Here is a 21769-nt window from a genome sequence, read left to right on the forward strand (position 1 = left end):
AGTAGTTAAGTACGTTCTGTTCGTCAGAGAGGCTTGGAGTCCTCTCACTATACCCGAAAGAATAGTCTTAAATTGATAACTAAAGAGCCGTGGAAAGAGTGACTAGATACATAAGAAAATGTGGTGATTATATAGACGTTCCTACTGTTGCTTCCCTTATGGATAAGGTTGGATACCCTTATCCACACTCATCCTCATCACACTCCTTGGATGAGACTGGATACTCTCATCCATACTCATCCATGTCACGTGTCATGCATTCCCGCTGCCATTGCCCCACCTCGGCGAGGAAAAAGGTTTCCTCCAAGGTCTTACACCCCTGTAAGCGCGTATGGTTTGTGACAAAACCTTATGGACTTATCAAACCGGACTATATCTTAATTACTGATTCTCCAGGTAGAACAGAAGGTGTTTAATCTACACCTGCTGAAGATCTATCCACTACTGTCACAAACCAACCCAAAGCCGACCCTTATTGAGACCACAAGGGTAGAGTGTCGACAACCAATCACGGCAAAACCCCGGATTGATGTGTTGAGATCCAACACATCGCAACACATCCTGGATGTGTTGTGATACGGCACATCACAACACATCACGACAACCTCAGATAGCAGGAGGAATAAAGGACATCTATATAATCACAGCATTTTCCCATATATCTAGTCACTCTTTTCCATAACTCTTTAGTTATCAATCTAAGACTATTCTCTTGCATAGTGAAAAGACTCCAAGCCTCTCTGACGAACAGAACTTACTTAAGCACCTGACCTACTACTGATACTGTTACCTTCAAATTAAGACACCTTGGATTAGCCAATCCAGTAACGACTATACCCCACCCGGGTATAGGTTCGTCACATTTTCATTTTTTTAATTATTAATTAATTAATTTAATTAAAAAATTTTAAAAACGAAATTAATTTTCAACCTTAATGTCACAAACTAGTTTGGGGACAACCAGTTAAGCCATAAAGCAAAAGCTTCCCAGTGACCAATTGGTTACTATTCCCCAGTTCTGTATTATATGTGTTACCCCGCAGCTTGGAACGTAACACTATTTTAAGGTTAAAGATTCTTTGCGGCAATATTCTTCGCCATGTAATTATACATTTTATAGTAACATAAAAACTTGATAGAAAATCAATATTTGTCTAATAAAGTACATAGCCGAAATATACCTGGGCCTCAACATGAACCGCACCTTTCCAACGATGGTATGCTCCGCTTCGGATCTTGTAACATACAAATGATAAAAGCAAATAAATTATCGTTTTCCTTCCAGAATATCCAACCGTTTCTACTTGCTGTTTCCGCGCCTTGATCTTCAGTTACTTGAATTTCCTCGCCATTGATAATTTTTGGAAGCAATATGACTGGACTAGAGCGGGGAATACCTTCAGTTTGGGCGATGGATGTGATATAATCGAAAGTATCGCTTTTTGCAGCATCGTATACTAGTATATAGCCATCAGTTCTCGTAACCAGATCCTTGGTTCCTGTCTCGGCTTTGCCGCTAGTTGAACAGGCCGTTTTTACCCTATAAGTGAATACCCTGTAGCGTATCATTTGACTACAAATGAAGGTATTGTCGCGGTTTCGTTGAAAAGTACACCCGAGCTTTCTATGAACGCGGAATATCTCATCGATATATGGGACTCCAATGATTGAGAGTTCGTAAACCGGGTGTGGATCGTCGACGCGATAATAATCAGATTCAGAGGTAAGATTGGTATCGTTTTTGTGTTCAGCACGGCGGATTCGGCTTGCCTGGGTACAATAGGTAGTAATAGATTCAACTGTAACTACCCAAATGATTGAAAAGCATAAGAACACCTAGATAGTTAGTAGAGCCCCTAAACAAAGGGAACGGAGGTATTACCAGTGACGAAATATCCTCTAGTCCACAAGCAGCGCAAACAGCTGCAGCCGCAGTCACAATCGCCGCAGCAACGTGCCGAGCATTGAGAGCATTGTGTGTGTGGCCAATCCAAATTGTCGTCCAGAGGTAATGAATCACTACCAGCCCTACATATGCCCACCTGTCGAGCAGGAAAGTGAGGATGAAACAGATAGATTCAACCCCAATAACAGAAAAAGCAAACACACGCCCCGTATGGCTAGTCGTAAATCGAAAGAACCTGACAATTCTGATCAAGGCTGCCTCGACTGAGGCGGTGAGTGGGTCTTGTTGCGCTATAAGGAACGACTGATTCGATTAGCTTCGATTTCGATGGGACTGTTGCTGCACATACGTCTAGCAAAATGCAAAATGCATTTAATTTCCCAAGTATGCTTGCGTAGCCTTGCCCTCCCCGCCGAATCAAGACCAACAAGATGACTGCTACTGTTATATATAACAACGAGTAGATCGAGAAGAGTAAAAAAAGCGAGAAGTCCTGTCGGGATCTCCTACGGAGCCTCTCAAGCAACTGACGTGCGAACCACGTAGCACAAGAGGCGGCCGTAAGCAGGAAGAGAACCAAAGCGGATATGAGGCTGCGAGGCAACATTGTCTCATCCTCACGGTTACAAAAGTGCAGTTTTTTGCGTAGCGATGAACGACGCATACGGAAATCAATGGACGCAAGGCCGATTTAATCGAACCGAACCTGTTGAAATTAGGGGGACCTAGGACCTACGAGACATGCGAGGGGACATGGGTCGGAAATCAAACACCTAAGGAATCCATGTCAAACGAATGAGATAGGTCAATGGGCAACTCCATGCCAAGGTTAAGATCAAAGCGACGCCGTCCCAGATCCCAAGGTACTGACCAGGACGACCAGCTCTGTTACGCAGGAATACTGTGATAGTAACCTATGAACATATCAATCCTAATGGCTCTAATCTACCTGGGTACCGCAGATATCGATCTGTTCCTCACGATTTCTCAAGATCCCATTCGAGTCTTCATTGCGTGTTCAAGACCTTGTAAATTCGATTAGTTGACTCCTGAAAAGGGGGTCCGATATACATAGGTACGGTATGGGGAGAAGGGAATGGAGTGGGGCTAATGAGCGCCACCTCGGTCCCAGATAGTAGGCACGCTGATAGGTCAATTCTTAGTGGGCTCCACATGCAGTGTCATCCACCGTCTGTCCTCTTGGCAACATTCTCATGGGTGGCACGTGCCACACTAGACAGTTCTCCAGCAGATGGCTCAATACTGCTTCTCCGCACTCTGCTAGCCGGAGGTAGCCAGTACCTGAGGTACCTACCTACCTAGTACCCAGTGCCTAGGACCCCATAGCATCACCCCCTCGTGCCCCAATCAGGAGCTTTGAAGCCGCTGTACATCATGCGCCTCTTCTGCGAGTTGGACAGCGGTGAAAGGCTCGACATACAGACAGCCGTGAAACAGGATCCTTACGAGCTCCGAGGCCTCCTGATCGACGCCTTGCTTCTCTGCCACCGAGAACAGCTCCCAGACACAGTAGATGTCATCCTAGCCGAGCATGCTCTTCGCTCTGCGCTCGATGAATTTCCAGGAGACCAAGAAAAATACGTGCGGAATTATATACTGTCCCGGAAGCTCGATCATCGAACACAACTCTCCCCGAGGGCCCCACTCATTGCCTTATCACTACAGGCTGGCGGCGTGTTCGCTTTGATTGCCGTGTTTTATGCCACGCTTGATGCGCATCGCAATCTACAGAATAGGGAGACGTTGGAACGACTTGCTGGCGATGATATCACGGAACGGTCCAAGCTGGATCTATTTAGGAGAGCCAATGGTTTTTCTGTTCATCATTCCTTTGCCGCCTGGTTCAACCGATTATTAGACCACTTTGACCGTGACTCCATAGGCATAGCTTGTCTCCTGTATTGCTTTGGGACACCCGTCGTTCCTCATATCATATTCTCCCAATGCCGTAATACCTCTAAGACCTGGGGTGGAGATGGGGAGGTTTGTGAGGCTTCTATAACGATCACGGAGATAATCAGGGACCCATCCCATTTCAGTGCTGTGCTACGGAAATTAGAAATGCTCGGGTTCGTTAAGTCGACTGCCGACATAATCCGGGTGAATAGGCGGCTCGCGAACATCCTCAAAGATAGAGAGGAAACCCTAGCCTGGAAAGTCCGAGCTATCCAGCTTCTATTGCATGCTCTCCCCAAAGATAGAAAATTGGAGCCCGAAGAGTAGGTCTATCGCAAGTCACCCAACCGCTCAACCCATTAACAAGTAATTTTTAAGCTATGACCAGCGCTTCGAAATCATGCTTCCTAACTTGAGCCACGTGTTCTCCTATCTGGTAGAGCCGCAGGTAATGACCTACTTTGTCAAGGGCCCTGGCCCTAGCCTGTATGATGCCGTCGAAGTGTGTCTCGCATCGTCCCATTTTAGTGACCTCAATTGGAAGGAGAAAGCAATCACTACCGCTACAGGCTTGGTTCGGTTTTGCGAAGAAAATAACATGAATCCTTCGGATATTGCGCTACTAAAAGTAAGGTTACATGTCAGAACGCTACGACTCTCCTTGTCTAAGAACGCCGCACTACCGAGCCACGAAATACGACTCGTAGCATTTCCCCCACCGAATGACGCGAGAATAAATGCCTTCTCAGCTGATCTAGCCCTGCTGAAAGCCCGCGCATCCATCCGCCGTAACGACCTTCAGTTGGCTGAAAAGGAACTTTCGTGTTTTAGGCGTCTGTTCTCCTCCACATTTGAACATGCACAGGAGGAGCTAGTCAATATAACTCGTGCTATAGTGTATCGCTTCCAGGGGCGTTTCCTCGAAGCCTACGGCATTTTATCAGCTGTTCGTATGACCAGCAGCAACGTTCTTGTGCATCTTGGCGCTGCCATGTGTGAAATGGGAGAACCCGACAAGGCTGTTGTGAGATTGGAAGGGTGGCTAATGCTTTCCAAGCGACCAGCGTCAAGAGCAGAAGTTCGCGTCCGAGTTGCATTGGCCAATGCATACCTCCTGAAAGGTTTACGGGAGGTCATGTCTGGGCAGACCTGGTCTAGTAGACAAGAAGTACAAGCCATGTACCAGGAATTGGAGTCTAACAATCGCCTATTGTGGGTCGATCGCATTGCAGTCTCCATAGGCATTGCAATTACCGAACATTTGAGCGGACAACTTGAACCAGCCATGCGCAACTGGCAAGGGGTCCGAGACCTTAGTAGAGATCTCGGATTACCCTTCGGCTATACCGATGTAGTTGTAGATTTTTCCATCTGCGAACTAAAGTTCCGCTATGGGAGAACGGAGCTGTCCGACGTGATTAGGGCAAGGGATTTGTTAGCGAGTACAGGGCGCCAATATCACTTTACCGCCTTGGGTTCCATTTGGCCAGACCTTCTAGAAAAATGGCTTCCACAATATGGTTGAAGGAAAAGGCCAACTTCATTGATTCAATAGTGCTGTTAGGGCCCGAATTCTCCCTAAATGGTGCATGGATCTGCATCCATACCCGTGTATGTACTGATGTTACATGGAATCAAACCTCTATGAGTTGGTCACTGTTGGTGACGTTGTCATGTCCGAATAAAGCAAATCAAGCCGAGAATGAGTCTCCTGACGACGATGATGAGCTTTGGATACTGCTTTCTCCTAGAATGTTTCGTCACCCTTCCATCAGGATGCCTCCCTACTCCGGGCCAAGGGAATGGGATAAGCGTCCTGATGTTGCATGGTCAACACAGCTTCACAACATATGACCTAATTGAGTGGACGTAGGATCTCTAAGTTGTCCATCGATATATGTGCCAATGGAAGCATAGACCTCCGCCGTAATTTACTTTTACCTCATAGTTCAAAATTGATGTAACCAACAGAGAGTACTAGCCTTATCGTGACCCAAGAAAGACCCCTCACCTTAGAAGGTATGATTGCATATAGAAAAGGTACTAAATATCAGGAAAGTGATAGTGGGGTATAAACGACGTTCTGTCAGAAGCCCCCGGCGTATCTATGGGAGATACGGTATACGTACGGTAAGTTTCTAAACGGTCGATAGCATAGAAAGTTGTAATAGTATGTGGATGTGTACGTAGACTGCGTACTAATCTCGTAGCTCGTTATACACGGGCGGGAAAGGTTTGCCAGGGGAGGACCCATAGCACAATACCTACCTACCTATGGAAGAACATGGCAGCATGCCTACAGCCCAAATAGGCTAGCCTAGGTCACAATCATGCTTTTTCATTATTTTCGTAAATTGAGGCACCACCTTAGCTACATTGAAGACACGCCAGAGACTTAGCAATAAATAACGAACGTAGCAAATGATCCCATTCATCTACTAAGCACAGGGATACCGCAATGGCAAGTTGCGTATGGAAGGTCGCTATATTTGTGATAAGATAGCGACAGATCAGAGATTTCATCTATGCCTACCTAAGTATCTGACTATGTACATCATTATCTCATAAGGTAAACGTCCGAAAAGCCGCACGGTAGATTGTTGGTGTAGCTCCCAAATGCCTTCTCCACCAAGACATTATCAACAAGACTCTCTCTCTCTTATCACCTCCTATACCCCTGTAGAATACTATATTTCTCTTTACGAATAGCGTGCACAAGGCCTCACGAAGGTCGGTATCCTGTACCCCATTACCCTCTACATATAGCTTCCTACCCTAACTTATTGGATGAGGCTATTGTCGGCATGCTAGGTACTAAATTTGTCGTCTGTATCACACGGGCGGTCTTCGTAAAGTGATATGGTTGAAGGCTCGTGCGCTGAGAGCTTCCGGCATACTAGAGATATTCGAAACTGTTAATATGGTTAACGTAATCGATGATCCACGGGAAACGTACGGTAGTTTTTCTAGGCGCCTAAGATACATTGTGTCTTTGACCGGTATGCACGTTATTACCTAGGTGGGCATATCTACCTACAGTAGGTACCTAGTTCCTGACGCCACAGTGGGTAATGGGTAGCCATTCATGAGCTGTAAGAGTAGTCGCAAGGGTCAGGTATTGATTCGAATAACGAACCATCTTGCAACGTTCATTGCGGTTCTGGAAGAATTGCCCATACTTTCGAGCTGATAAAACGCCACTTAGATGTATATGAAAAGAAAAAGATATACTACAACTGCCAATCTGTTAAGGAGTTCAGGCGGAAATTTTAGTAGTATCCGTAGTACAATGCCTGTCATGTTAAACGAGGCTCGTCGTCCTTGATAAGGAAGGCGATGATTGGTTCGAATAATGTAAGCTAGCAACGCAGACAAGACCTCAAACGAAAGATACCAGGTGCGTAATTACGGACTTGGTTCCTGAAACCATTGATATCAACGCCATCTAAACAGTTCAATTGGGGCCCCTTACCAACGCCAGCCCAAATGACTCCTCAGTTTATCCCACATCATTGGCGGATTATTGGCTTATAGGCCAGTATTTCGTCGACGTCGACCATGTCTTCGTCTGTTTCGGATGCTGTGTTCCCTGCAGCAGCTACCAAGTCGAACGTAGAGCTACCGGAAACCGGGTCAAGGTCGGAGATGTTCATGTCCGCATCTTTCGCGTTATTTGCTATCTCCTTTTCATATTCAGGAACAATGCCAAACTGATATAATATCTTATCATAAGTGAGCTACTTACCGAGCTTCACAATCCAATAAATTAGCCATAGGATTCTTTCCTTGCAGTTATCTATCATAAAAGCAACTTCAAAATACTTCTCATTATTGTCGATCTTATTATTATTAAACTAATCTATTAAAAAATATTTATCTATCCAAATAAAACCCTTCATAACAAAATCCTTTAACAACAAATAAGGGACAAGTTTTTTATCCTATCTAAAGAACTATTTATTATATATTCTATAATATTCTCTACAGAAAAAGAATAGGAAATTAAATTAAAATAAGATTAGTTTCCAGGGGATTATCTTTTTAATAAAGGACATTACATTTAAATAATATATAAAATAAAATATGAAAACCATAATAATATAAAGAAATGGAAAGGTTTATAAAATGTTCTATTAATTAAAAAAATTATTTAAATCTATGAATATTATTTATATTAAAATTACCTAATCTATATAAAATAATGTTATAGGTATTTTCAAAGAATCTTAACACACCTTCTTTTATCTTACTTAATTTGTATAAAGCTAAGGGGTTTTTAGTGGTTAACTTGGCTATATCTTCCATATGGGGGTGGAATCCCTTTAGAAGAATATTATCTTCTTGGCTATATAATAAAAGGGTATAGTAGTTTAAGACAGCAATATAGTAGCTATTTCTATCTTAATATATTATAGTTTATTTAAAATATAATTATAGGGGTTAAACATACTTTAATTTTATTTATTTCCTAATGGTTTAGCCAATATAATTATTTAATATATTATAGAATTTATTAATTATTAAAAGAAAGTTATCTGCATATTGTGACAAACCTATGCCTCAGAGAGGTATAGTCATTGCTGGATTAATTAATCCAGGGTTTTCTTAATTTAAAAATAATAATATTAATAATAGATTAAATAATTAAATATATTTTATTTATTAGAGAGGTTTAGAGTCTTTTTATTATGTTTAAAAGAATAATTTTAGATTAATAATTAAAAAATTATAAAAAGAGTAATTAAATATATAAGAAATATTTATAATTATATAATTATTTTTTTTTTCTTTTTTATCCTGAGGTTATTGTGATATATTATGATATATTATGATATGTTATGATGTGTTGTGATATATTGTGATATATTGTGATATATTATATGTTAATATATCAAATTAGAGTTTAATTGTGATAGGTTACCTATGTTCCATCTTCTGTGATCTGACAAGGGTCTCTTATGGCTGGTTTATAACATTATATCTTTTCCTTCTAAATTTTTGCCCTCAAAAATAAAAAAGGTAAATATTTTTTTCTTCTTTTATTTTTATATTTATTGTATAAAAATTATATCTAGGAAGGTATAAAAGTCAAATATTTGCTTTAATTAATGGCAGGAATGTCATATTTGTGTCAATTATATTGAAACTCATGGTTGACCCATCTTTCCTTATTCTAATTATAACATTTCTAAAAAGGATTATTTTTTATTTATTAATTTTAAAATTTATAACCATTATATTTATTAGAATTGAAAATATTGTGACATCCTGGAGATAAATGTTTTTAACTATATTTTCCAGACTTGTACTTATTTAGAGTAAAAATATAAAAATATAAAAGATAAATTAGTCCATCTTTAAAAAAAAATAATAAAAAAAATTAATAAATTATAGTAACTTTATTACCAAAAAAATTTATTAAAAAAATATAATCTAAAATTATTAAAACTTGGTAAGGAATAAAATATTAAAGAAAAATAGGTTTATCTAATAAAAAAATGGGTTTATATTATTAAAGAATAAATCTAAATTAAATAAAGATATAATATTTTTATTTTTAAGGTTCTTTCTTTAATCTTTTTTTTTTTTTTATTTAAGATAAACTTTAATTTTGGTTTAATATTATTATTAATTATAATTATATAAATTTTGGTTAATTAGGATTCTAATAATAAAAATCCTTAATTAATTTTTAAATTTTATTATTTATAAGATATTTTTATAATTCTTAGGTATTATTTTCTTCTAAATAATTAAATTATTTAATAAAATATTTAATTTAATTATTAATAATTTTAAAATTATAGATGATTTTAATATTATATTTTTCTAAGTCTTCTTCCAATTTGACATTTCTTTCAATTTTAACATCTTTAGATGCTAGTTTAAATATAACAATATAAAATATATTAATTTTTAATTTTATATTTATTAATAATTATAATTAATAATTTATTTTTAAAAAGATTTTTTTAATTAAGAAAGGTTTTAATTTCTTAAAATCTAATTTTTTATTTAACTTTTTAATTTAAATTTAAAATATTTTTAATATGAAATATTACTTATCTTATAAGAAATAAATCTTATTTCCCTTTTATAAAATTAGATTTTTAATTCTTTTTTTATTATAATATATTATCATTTTATATTATAAAAATTCAAGATATTATTTAAGTTTAGCTTATAATGTTAAGATTTTAATAATAAACATCTCTATTTTAAATAATATTATTTCTAATTTTAAAATAATTTTATTTATTAATGGTTTATATTCTATATCTATTTATTATCCATATAATGCTTCCTATAATGACATTTTGGTAATATTATTTATTAAAATATTATATAAAGATATAATAAATAATAAAAATTTTATTTAATTATCTTATTTATAATCAATATAATTTTGTAAATATTACTTTAATATTTAATTTAGTCATTTCATTTAGTCATTAATTTGAGAATAGGTTATTATAGAAAACTTCTATTTAACCTTTAGTCTTTTTATTAAGTCAATCTAAAATTTTGAGGTAAAAAACTTATCCTTATTTGAAATAATCTTCTTTAATAGGCTATATTTATTAAAGATTTTTTTAATAAATTTAAAAATCAAATCTTTAGTTATATAAGTTTCTTTAAATAATATAAAATATCTATATTTTATGAGTTTATTAATGATAATCTATATGTTATTATATTCCTTCTTAATTACTAGATATTATAATTTAGGTAATTTGGTAATGAAATCCCATATAATAATATCCTATAATTTATCTAGAATCTTAATAAGTTATAAAAGCCTATATGGTTTATATCTGGCTTTTTTAACTTTATTATAAATATTATAATTTAAGATGACCTTTTTGATCATTTCTTTAATTCCTAAAAAATCATATATCTCCTATAATTGTACAATTATCTTAAAGATTCCCAAATATCCATATAAAAGATATTTATATACCTTTCATATAAATTTTTCCTATAATATTAATAATATATAAGTTTTCCTATTATATAATACCATATCTCCAATAATAAAATCCTATATTAATAAAATATTTTTAATTTATAAGATTTCTTCTTTAATCTTTTATTCTTATTTATATTATAATTTAATTAAATATATTATCAATAATATTAAGATATTATTAGATATTTCCTAAAATATTGCCTTTTCTTTTTTAATCTCTTTAATATTAAGATCTTCTAATTTACTAAGAATATCTATTTAAATATTCTCTTTTTCCTTAATATAATAAATTTTAAAGTTAAAATATGTAAAATCATTTACCCATTATAATTATTTATTATTAAAAATTTTAATAATTATAAAAGATTTAAGATTATAATAATCTAAATAAATTTCCAAAAATTTAATAATTCCTAATATTCATAATCTCTATTCCTTCAATATTTAATAAATAATTATAAATTTTTGGTTATATATTTTATATTTTATTTTTAATCCTTTAAAAATTTTGGAAAAATAAGTAATTAAATGTTAATTTCCATCATTTTCTAATTATTCCAATGTTGCTCCTATTACTCCATTTAAAACATCAATATATAATTATTTTCTCTTATTTAGGTTAAACAACCTTATTATTAGATCTTTTATTATAATTTTCTTCATTTCTTAAAATATCTTTTCTACCTCTTATATCTATTTAAAATCCTTTGGATTTTTGATATATATTATAACCATTATTAATTCTATAATTTTCCTAAAATCCTTAATTAAGGTTTTATTATAATTATAGAAATTATAGAAAACTTATATTCTTATGATAATTTCTAAAGTTAATTATTCCTTAATTATAGATATTTTGGATTTCTGAATCTTAATTTTTCCTAGGGAAATTATATATCTAAGATAATCAAATTTTTGGACAAAGAAGTTACTTTTATTTAGATCCATAAGAAATTTAGCTTCTCCTAGGGCCTTAAATACCTTGTATATATCCTTTTCATGTTGTTTTCTGGTTCTTAAATAGATTAGAATATCATCTAAATATATACAAATATTTTTTCTGAAGAATTATTATAAAATATCCTAGATTATTCATTAAAAGATAACTGATACATTTATGAGTCCAAATGACATCATTAAACATTTAAAATGATTATGCAATATTCTAATAATTATTTTCCATTTATTTTCTTTAATAATTTATATAAGATTAAAGATAAATTTTAGATCCAATAAAATAAACCATTTATTATTACCTATTTCTTTTTTTAGATTCTTAATGTATAATAAAGGGTACCTGTTTTTAATTGTAACCTTATTTAGTTATTAATAGTTATAAATATCTCTTTATACTATTTCTTTTTTTTTATTTAGTTTAGGTATTTCATCCTTATTCTTCTTAGGTATTAAGAAGATTAGGTATCCTATTAATAATTTTAATTTTTATATAAACCCTTTTGCCTCCTTATCTTAAAATATAACATATAGGACTTTAGATTTGTTCTAATTTAATTTATAAATTTAATATAATTTTGGATATTCTCTTTCCTTTAATATTATTTTATAGTTATATTAACTATATTCTAATATATCTATATCTATATCTAGATTATCCTAAAATAATTTAGGAAATATTTTTACATATTTTTCTTTAATTTTGATTTGTTTTTGATGGTTACATAGGTGAAGGACATGTGATCTACTTAATCATCATAATTCCCTTTAAGTAGGTTACCTTTTTGCTTATTTAAGTAAATAGACCTTTCTTCCTTAGACATCATAATACACATTGTCTCACCCCTATTACTTTGCTTTACTTGTTATATTGTTCTTTTATTTACGTATGTACCTACCAACAGTTTTTAATTATTTGATTCTTTAATATCTATATATTATATTATAAGGCATAAAAATATGGAATGTTCCTTTATAAGGTTGCCTATTTGTACTTATTATAATTATTATTTTAATTCATTTGAATTGGCTTTTTTCCAATGTTTAAGGGTTAAATCTTTTTTTGGTTTATCCTAATAAAATTAATTTTATACTTAGTCAATTCTTAGATTATTAATTTTAAATCATATCTTTCTCAAAATTAATTTATAATTTATATTAATAAGATTAAAAGATATTAATTTTTAATATCTTTGGATTAAGATAAAGAAAACTGTAGTTTCTTTTTTGATTTTTTTTTTATTATAGGTAATAAGGTTTTTGTTAATATTGTTGATTTAGTAAGATATTTTTTTTTTTAATATAATATTTTATATATATTAATTAATCTTGGATAGATTAAATTAATTATATATCTTAAATTAATTAAGGCATTAAATTCATATTTTTTTTATATTATTTTTATAATTAAATGGGATCCTTTAATTATTTTTATTAAATATATTGGCTTTATTTTATTTAATATTATTTATAAGATTTTTAATAGCTTTTCCATTACATCCTATTATTTGTTAATTATATTAATCATTCCTTATAATAGGTTTATTAATTATTTAGTTTTTTTTTAAAGAATCATAATCTTGTTTTCTAAATGTTATATTTCTTTTTGAGATTGATTAATCATCTCCTTATATTATAGTAATGTTTATTTATAATATCTATCCAAAATAGTATTTAAATATTAGGCCATTTATTTTAAATATTTATAAATAAGTTTAATTAAGGTAATTTTACTTTATTTTTTTTTATAGAGTATTACATAGGTGATGGTTGCATAATGAAGAACATGTGACCTACTTAGTTAACATCTCTGTATTTAAATAGGTTATCTTATTTGTCTACTTATATAGATAGATCTTTCTTCTTTAAACAACTTAATATATATTATCTCACCCTTACTATTTTGTTCTTTTCCTTATTTTTACTTTGTTTCATTTATATACATACCTATCAACACTGATCAATATTATTAGATAATTAATAATACAGATTAGTAAGATTAAAAGAGTCATTATTATAATAATTAAAAGACCCTATTATAATAATATAAATAATATTAATTCCTTTTTTCTATCCATTTCATTCTATTGATTTTCAATATATTTAATAATCAAGTAGAAAGTTTTGCATAAGCCATTACATAATAATCATATGATATATCATGGTAAATAATTATATAATAAAATATTAAAAAGGAAAATATAATTACCCTTATATAACTCTTTAACCATCTTTAAAGATAAAGAATTATTCTTATTTAATTATTTAATTATATGGTTATAAATTAAATAGAAATTATTCCATTAGTAATTATAAATATTTAAAAGGTAATTTAGATATTTCTTATCCTTAAAGACTTCAATAAAATAGATAACAAACCAAAGATATATCAGATAATAGAAAAGATATTTAAATAATACCAAGAATATTTCCAAAGATTTATAAGAATAGATTTTAAAATTATATTTAAAATATTTTATATAATCTTTAAGATTATATTAATATAAAGAAATATTTATATTAAAAAATATAATATTAATTTTATAATAGCCTTAATTAATCTTATTATATAATCCTAATTATTAATATAGGATTTAATTAAATTAGAAATGGTTAAAATTAGGTAGCCTAATATATTAATATAGAAAATATTAATTTATAATATAAAATAAAGATTGGTTTATTCTTAAAAAATATTAATCTATTTAATTTAATTTAGATTAATAAAATTATCAATATTTTTATTAAATATTAATTAATCTATAATATTAATAAGATAAATTATTGGAAATATGATTTTAATTAATTTATTACCTAATCCTTTATATTAATTTTTTAATTATAATATTAATTAACCCCTTCTTCCTTACTTTATACCTTAATAATCAACTTTAGTTAATTATGGTTAAACCCCTGGGTCCTAACTGGTATATAATATACCAACAATATTTAATAATTCTTTACCCTTTAGAAAAGTTTTATCCCCCTTTGGCACCTAGTTTTCACCCCTTTTTGACATCTAATTCCTTTCTCATCTAGAATAACTTATATCTTTTATATAAGTTATATTAAATCCCTTAAATAATATTAATATGGGATATTTATATTAATATCTTTATCTTTTAGATTATTTATTTTATATTAATTATTTTGGTTATCCTTCTCTTCCTAATCTTTATCTTTATTATTTAGGATATAACTAATGGTAGTTATTATTATTATATCTAATAATTAAAGGGAATATATAATTTATATTCCTTTTAAATATTTAAATTAATATTCTTCTAGGATCTAAATAATTCTTTAGATAATAATTTCTTTTAATAACATTTTTAATTAAAAAACCAAAGCTTATAGATATTTTAAAAGGCTATATTTTTTCCTCTTAGATGATTCCAAAACCTATCCTAAGACCTAATCCATTATTTAATTAAATCATTATATTTATTAATAATTAATAAAGATTTATATTCTATATTATTTTATTAATTAAAATATTTAATAAAATATATTTATTAATTATTATAAAGTAATTTAAAAAGATTTAGAATAAAGAAAATAATTATATAAATAAAATATATAATATTTTAAAAAATAAATTTAGGTTTTTCCTAAATGTCTATTATATTAATAAGATTAGATAATTATAATTTTATATAATATTCTTAATAACTTTATTAAAATAAATAATTATTTATTTCTTATATAATATCTTTTAATATTGGATATTTATTAATATATATCTTGTTATATAATAATATTTTAATATAGAATAAAATAAAATCCAATATTATTATAATTAAATAACTACCATATTCTTTAATATCAAAACAGAAAAATAAAATAAAAAAAAGAATAATCTAAAAATGTTCTAAATTATACTAGATAAACTTTCCCTATGTTAAAAGATATTAAGACTAGATTTTAAAAAGGAATAATAATTAATTACAATAGTATACTATATTTATCATCTTATTTTTCAATTATAATATATTCTTTTTAAATCTGTTATCTATTTTGAAGATTTGGTAAGCAAATTTTAAATATTTATTAATATCTATAAGGTTATAAAGAAAACATAATAATATTTATTTATTAATAATGACAATAATGATAACATCAATACCTATTATATTAATTACAAATATTACTGTAATAATAAAAATGGTAAATTCTTTCCTAAATAATAATTGTTAAAAATATGGAAGTGTTAATATTGGATCTATAAAAAAAAAAGATATTAATTTATTAAATATTTAAAATAAGAATATAAAAAGGCCTATATCTAATGAAAAATTAAAAAATATCCCTTTAAAAATAATTATGTTATATTCCTGGTAAATTATAAAGGATTTAAAGGCTTAAATATAGAACCTAAATAAAAGGAAATAAATAGTTCAACCTTAGATAATAAGGAATTTATAGATTAATAATATATAATTATCATATACTTATCTAATTAAGCTTTTTAACATCATATTATTATCTTATTTCCTGAAATTAACCTTTAGCCTAACATCATTTTCTTTTTAAATTAATATAGCAAAGATATTTTCTAAAGAATCATACCAGATATTGGAATTATTTATATGTTAATAATTGGAAAAGGCTAATATTTAGTCCTTATTAGGGAATATCTAAACCATTAATTGAGATTAGATGGTAATTATATTGGAGAAATTAATATCAGATTTGGAAATGGATTACCTATTAGATTTCTAGGAATTATTATAATAAATACCCCTTTTAATTATATGGATTTCTATATTATAGACATAGATATTCCATTTCTATTTTTAATTAAGGATATGGATTAATTTGGGGTATATCTTAATAATGTTATTAATTAGTTGATTTGTAAAAATGGTGTAATTATTAATATCATCTGAAAGTGGGGATATCCATGGTTTTAATTGGAGGATATAACATTTTTCATTAAGACTAAATTATGGTGTATTTACACCTGATTTGGTTATCCATTGGTTAATAAATTATATAATCTATTGGATAGGGTTGGTTATGATATTAATATTAGTAATATTAAAGAGATTAATAAATTCTACCACCATTACTAGATTAAAAAAAAAGTTTTATAAAGGTTTAAATTTATAATAAAGGACCTAAATATGGATTTTAATTATAAGGTAATCATTAATATTATATATTTAAATAAATAACCTATCTTTTATATCATTAATATAGTCATTAGTTTCTAGGTAATATGATTTTTAAGGAATATGTTTATCAAAGAAATCTAGGAAGTGTTAAAGTAATATTGGATTAATATTTATTTGGAATCTTTAGATATTATTATTCATAATGCTGGTATCAATTTTAACAGCATTAAATTCTGAAACAAAACATGTTTTGCCAGAGTTACCTATCACCAGGTACTAATGGAAATATATTGGTTTATTAGTAAAATTAAGGAATACCATGGCTCCATCCATAAGGCTTATGAAATTATCATAAAAGAGATATAAGACATTAATTCTAAGGTAATTAAACTTTAAATGGTTATTAAAGTAGTTAACAATATGGTTAATCTTAATGGATTTATCTTAATTTTACTAATCTTTAATATCTACCCTAGGATTAATATGGATTCTTTATTTATTTTATTATAGACCTAAAGGATTTAGATAATTTAGAAGGCTATAATAGAGATCAAAAAGATTAAGGCTTAATGTTCTATTAAAGATTCTTTAAATATATAGAATAATTTTAATATATAAAAGATATTATTTATATTATTATCTATTAATAACAAGGTTTTAATATATTATAAAAAGGATGGATAGAAAGGCCTATATAAAATCATTATAATTATTAATAAAGATATAATTATAGTTTTTAATATTTTTGGTAATATATTGATATTTAGGAACTCCTATATTAAATCATATACTTAACTTAAGGAAATTCCAGTATTGGCAAAGAAATTTAAGGTTTAATTATCCTTACCTTTGTTTAACCTTGACAATTTTGAAATTATCTTTGAAAAAGATCTTATATATATTAATAACCTTTTTTATATGGTTATTCTATATTTTATTATCAAGGAATAAGATAATTTTATCCTTATATTCAAGTTATGAATGGATGGAAAGATAGTTATTCCAAATAAACTATATAAGATATTAAATATAAAGGAAATAAATGTATTATTTAAAAAGGGCATTTTGTAACCTGAAATATATAATAAGATAATTTATTAAGGTGTAATAATTTTTAAATTAAAAATGGTTTATGAAATTAAGGCTAGGAATATCTCTTTTCTTTATGAAAAGTTATAGTTTATGGTTTAAGGATATGGCAACCCCGATAAGGAATTTATCATAATATATATACCTATTATCTAAAGGGTAAATCAATGATTAATATTGGTTCTTATCTTTATATTATATTATTAAGGGATAAAAATCATAATATAGGATATAACCATGATATATACCTAATCTAAAATACCAATATAAAGGATAATTTTCATATAATTACTAGCCAAATTAAAAGATAAATACCTTAAAAGAACATTATTATAAATTATTAAATTATTATATAACCTTATAGAATTAGGTATTTATTAATTTGAAATTTATTTACATTATTATTAATAAAAATTATATATAAAACCATTAGCCTTTAATCCTTGTTTATTGGTAATGGATTTAGGCCCCTTTAGAATCATAGGATTTTAAATAAATAATATTTTTAATATAAGCATTATAGATTTTCTTATTATTAAAGATATAATATTTATCAAGATAGGAATCAAAATATGTTTTTAAAAGGTAATAGATTTAGGATCTAAGGATTTCAATGGTTTATATATTATTATCTATGATAAGGATTTTGAGATCTCCATTATTTAAAAGGATTAAATTAAAAAACTTAAGTTTTTAAATATAAAAAACCCCAATATAATTAAGAGGTTTATAGAGCAAAAGGTTAAAGATATATATATTACCTTTATTTATTAACCTGAAATTATTTTTAATTATTTTATAATAGTTTAACATCTTAAATCAGGTCTTAAAGAAATAAAGATTCTTAATATTAGGATATAATGGCAGATGGATAATTAAATACAAAGATTTAATTATATTAAATTAGATCTATAAAATCTATATTTATATATTTTTATTAATAAATCATTTATAAATAATAAAGACCTAAGTTTATAAATTGGTTATATTATTATCTTAGGTAATAAAAGATTTATTAATTAAAATAATAAAATCTGGATTATTGGAAATATTATTTACTGGTTATTTATCAAATATAAATATATTATTTATAATATCTTTATTAATAAGATCTATAGAATGATCTAGGATTTCAATATTGGCTATATCATTTATCATACTGTTAATATAATTTTAAAATGCTTTTTGTTTATTAAGATCCCCCTTATTTTATATATTAATTTTTTTTCTTTATATTAGTGTTTGGTATAAATAGGTAATATTAATAAAAAGAGATTAATAATTAATTTAATAACTTTAAGGTAGTTATATAAAAACTAAGAGATAAATAATATCTATTAGATTCATGGTAGTTATAATCCTATGGATATTATGATAAAAATATCCCTAAATAAAATTATGAAAAGGTTAGTAAAGGATAACCAAATTGATTTATGATTGGAGGGATGGATAAAATATGAAGATAAATGATGAATTTATAATTAATTAAGTTATAAAAAGAAAATAAAATAAATAATGATTATATAATGAAAAATATATGATCTATTTAGTTAACATTTCTGTATTTAAATAGATTACCTTGTTTGCCTATTTATATAGATAGACCTTTTTTTTTTAGATAATTTAATATATATTATTTCATCTTTATTATTTTGTTTTTTTCTTTATTTTTACTTTACTTTACTTATGTATGTACCTACCAACAATAGGAGACCCTATATATGTTTCTATAATATCATTATATGAATTCCTAATCCCATCCATTTCTAATTACCTCTTTATAATTTAAATTTTCAAATATATTTAAAATAAATAATTCCAATATTTCTTATTTTTTAAATATTTTTTTAATAATATTTCTATAAGTTTTTTTACGATTTTATTTCTTGTGTTTTTGGGTCTATATTTCATTACTCTTAGATATATATTTTGGGTCCATTAGGTTACCAAAATTATAATAATAATAATCCATTTATTCAATTAACCATATATGATATATTAATTCTAATTTGGGGATTTAATTCTATCTTTTTTTATTATTAAAATTCCATTAATCCTATATTATCTATTAATATAATTATATTCTATTAAAATATATTAGAATAATATTTTTATTTAATAATAATATAATAAAGATATTTTAATTATTAACCTATACTAAAAATATTACTTTTTTTTCCACTTTTTTTTCTATATTTTAATCCATATCTCATAATGGCTTTTATTTATCTAAAAAAAAACTAGATTCTTCTAAAAAAACATTTATTTCTTCTTTCTTAGAATTTCTTATATTTATTATATTAAGATTCTATAATTAATTTATTTAATTTATAAAATTCTTTATTTCTATTTATTAAATAACTTTATCATAATTTAATAATGGGTTTTCTTATTTTTTTTTTTTTTAATAATATTAAATATTCTTAAGGTTAAGGATCTTAATGTCATTATTATTATATTAATTAATCTTTTTTCTGGGATTTATAATTGTTTTTTGGGTTTTTTATATTGGTTTTTATAATGTCCCATTTTTTGGCAATTATAGTACTTAACCTTATTCAAATCCTTCTTGGATTTTTTATCATTATTAATTATATTTAGGCTTTAAATTTTAGCTAATTTCCTTTTTCCCTAATTCTTTATTATTTTAAAACCTTTTTTTTTTTTATTATATTTTTTATATAATCTATTATTATAAAAAATTACCCTAATTATATATTTATTAATAATAATAGGTCATTTTTCTTTAGAGAATTCATCTTTTATCTAAATAATTATTTCTTTATAAAAATAATTAAATTATATATTTTTAGATAATTATCTTATAGTTATAAATTATTTAAATTTTATTATATAAAATATAATTTATTTTTTTTATTTGAGGTAATAAATAATCTTTTATGTTTTTTTTTTTTTAAATAATTTATTAAATATTATTTATATTTTATTTTTAAAATGTTTATATAATTTAAAGATATATTAAGATTCTTTTAATTCTTTTTTGATAATATTAAAATGATTTTTTAAAATAGGTTAAAATTATATAAAAATAATTTTATTTAAGAATTAAATAATAATAAATATTTATTATTTCTTTTATAATAGATTTTCTTTATAAAAAGATAAATAAAGTTTTATATATATAAGTTAATTTTTAATATTTAAAGTTTTATTATAGGTTGGTAGGTTTATTAATTTATATTTTTTAATAAGTGAAAAAGGGATTACTATTCTTTCCTTCTTTAGTTAAGGATCTTTGTTTTTTTTTTCTTTTTTATCTTTTTTATTATTATTATTATTATTATCTGGAAATCTAGGAGGTATTGAAGATTAGAAGGGTGTTAATTAATGAGAAATTCTCGATAGGGACTTTTCAAAAGTTTTCCTAAATTTGGCCTTCCTTAAGGCCAATTTTTTTTTAAACTTTTTAATTTCTTTTATAATAATTATCACTTTAATTTACTAATCAAGGACCTCTTTATCTTCTTGATTATCTTCTTCTATCCTGACATTGATTTTTTCCTACATTTCCATTTCTAGAATTTACAAGTAAGTCTTAGGAGATATTATCTTATCAATAAATTGGAATACTTTCTCTATTGATAATAAATTTTAAATAATATAAATAAATATGGATATTTTAGGTAGTGATAAATTAGGCTGTTATAAATCATTTAAATCTTTATTCTGGAATTTTTCTTTATCTAATTTTTCTTTATTTTCTAAGTTAAGGTTTATTAATTTATCCTATATTTAATTATGATATCCTTTAAAAAATAATTTTTAAAAGATATGGAGGTTCTTTGTTATGACAAA

General features: G+C 27.3%; 2 protein-coding genes across 2 annotated transcripts; one reads left to right on the plus strand and one right to left on the minus strand.

The window, feature by feature from the left end:
• Nucleotides 1-1152: 1152 nt before the first annotated feature.
• On the minus strand, nt 1153-2977 carry F4822DRAFT_423430 (uncharacterized protein). The gene is made up of 3 exons (XM_051459972.1): nt 2256-2977; nt 1883-2209; nt 1153-1836 (listed from the first exon to the last, which is right to left on the minus strand). The coding sequence occupies exons 1-3, from the start codon at nt 2568-2570 to the stop codon at nt 1189-1191; spliced, it is 1290 nt and encodes a 429-aa protein (XP_051308378.1). The 5' UTR covers nt 2571-2977; the 3' UTR covers nt 1153-1188.
• Nucleotides 2978-3169: 192 nt separating this feature from the next.
• F4822DRAFT_423431 (uncharacterized protein) lies at nt 3170-5797 on the plus strand. Its single transcript, XM_051459973.1, has 2 exons — nt 3170-4146; nt 4202-5797. Exons 1-2 carry the CDS (start codon nt 3302-3304, stop codon nt 5346-5348), a joined length of 1992 nt encoding a protein of 663 aa, XP_051308379.1. The 5' UTR covers nt 3170-3301; the 3' UTR covers nt 5349-5797.
• The last annotated feature ends 15972 nt before the right edge of the window (nt 5798-21769 follow it).

Source organism: Hypoxylon trugodes (assembly GCF_022578975.1).
Source record: "Hypoxylon trugodes strain CBS 135444 unplaced genomic scaffold F4822scaffold_15, whole genome shotgun sequence".
Lineage (NCBI taxonomy): Eukaryota > Fungi > Ascomycota > Sordariomycetes > Xylariales > Hypoxylaceae > Hypoxylon > Hypoxylon trugodes.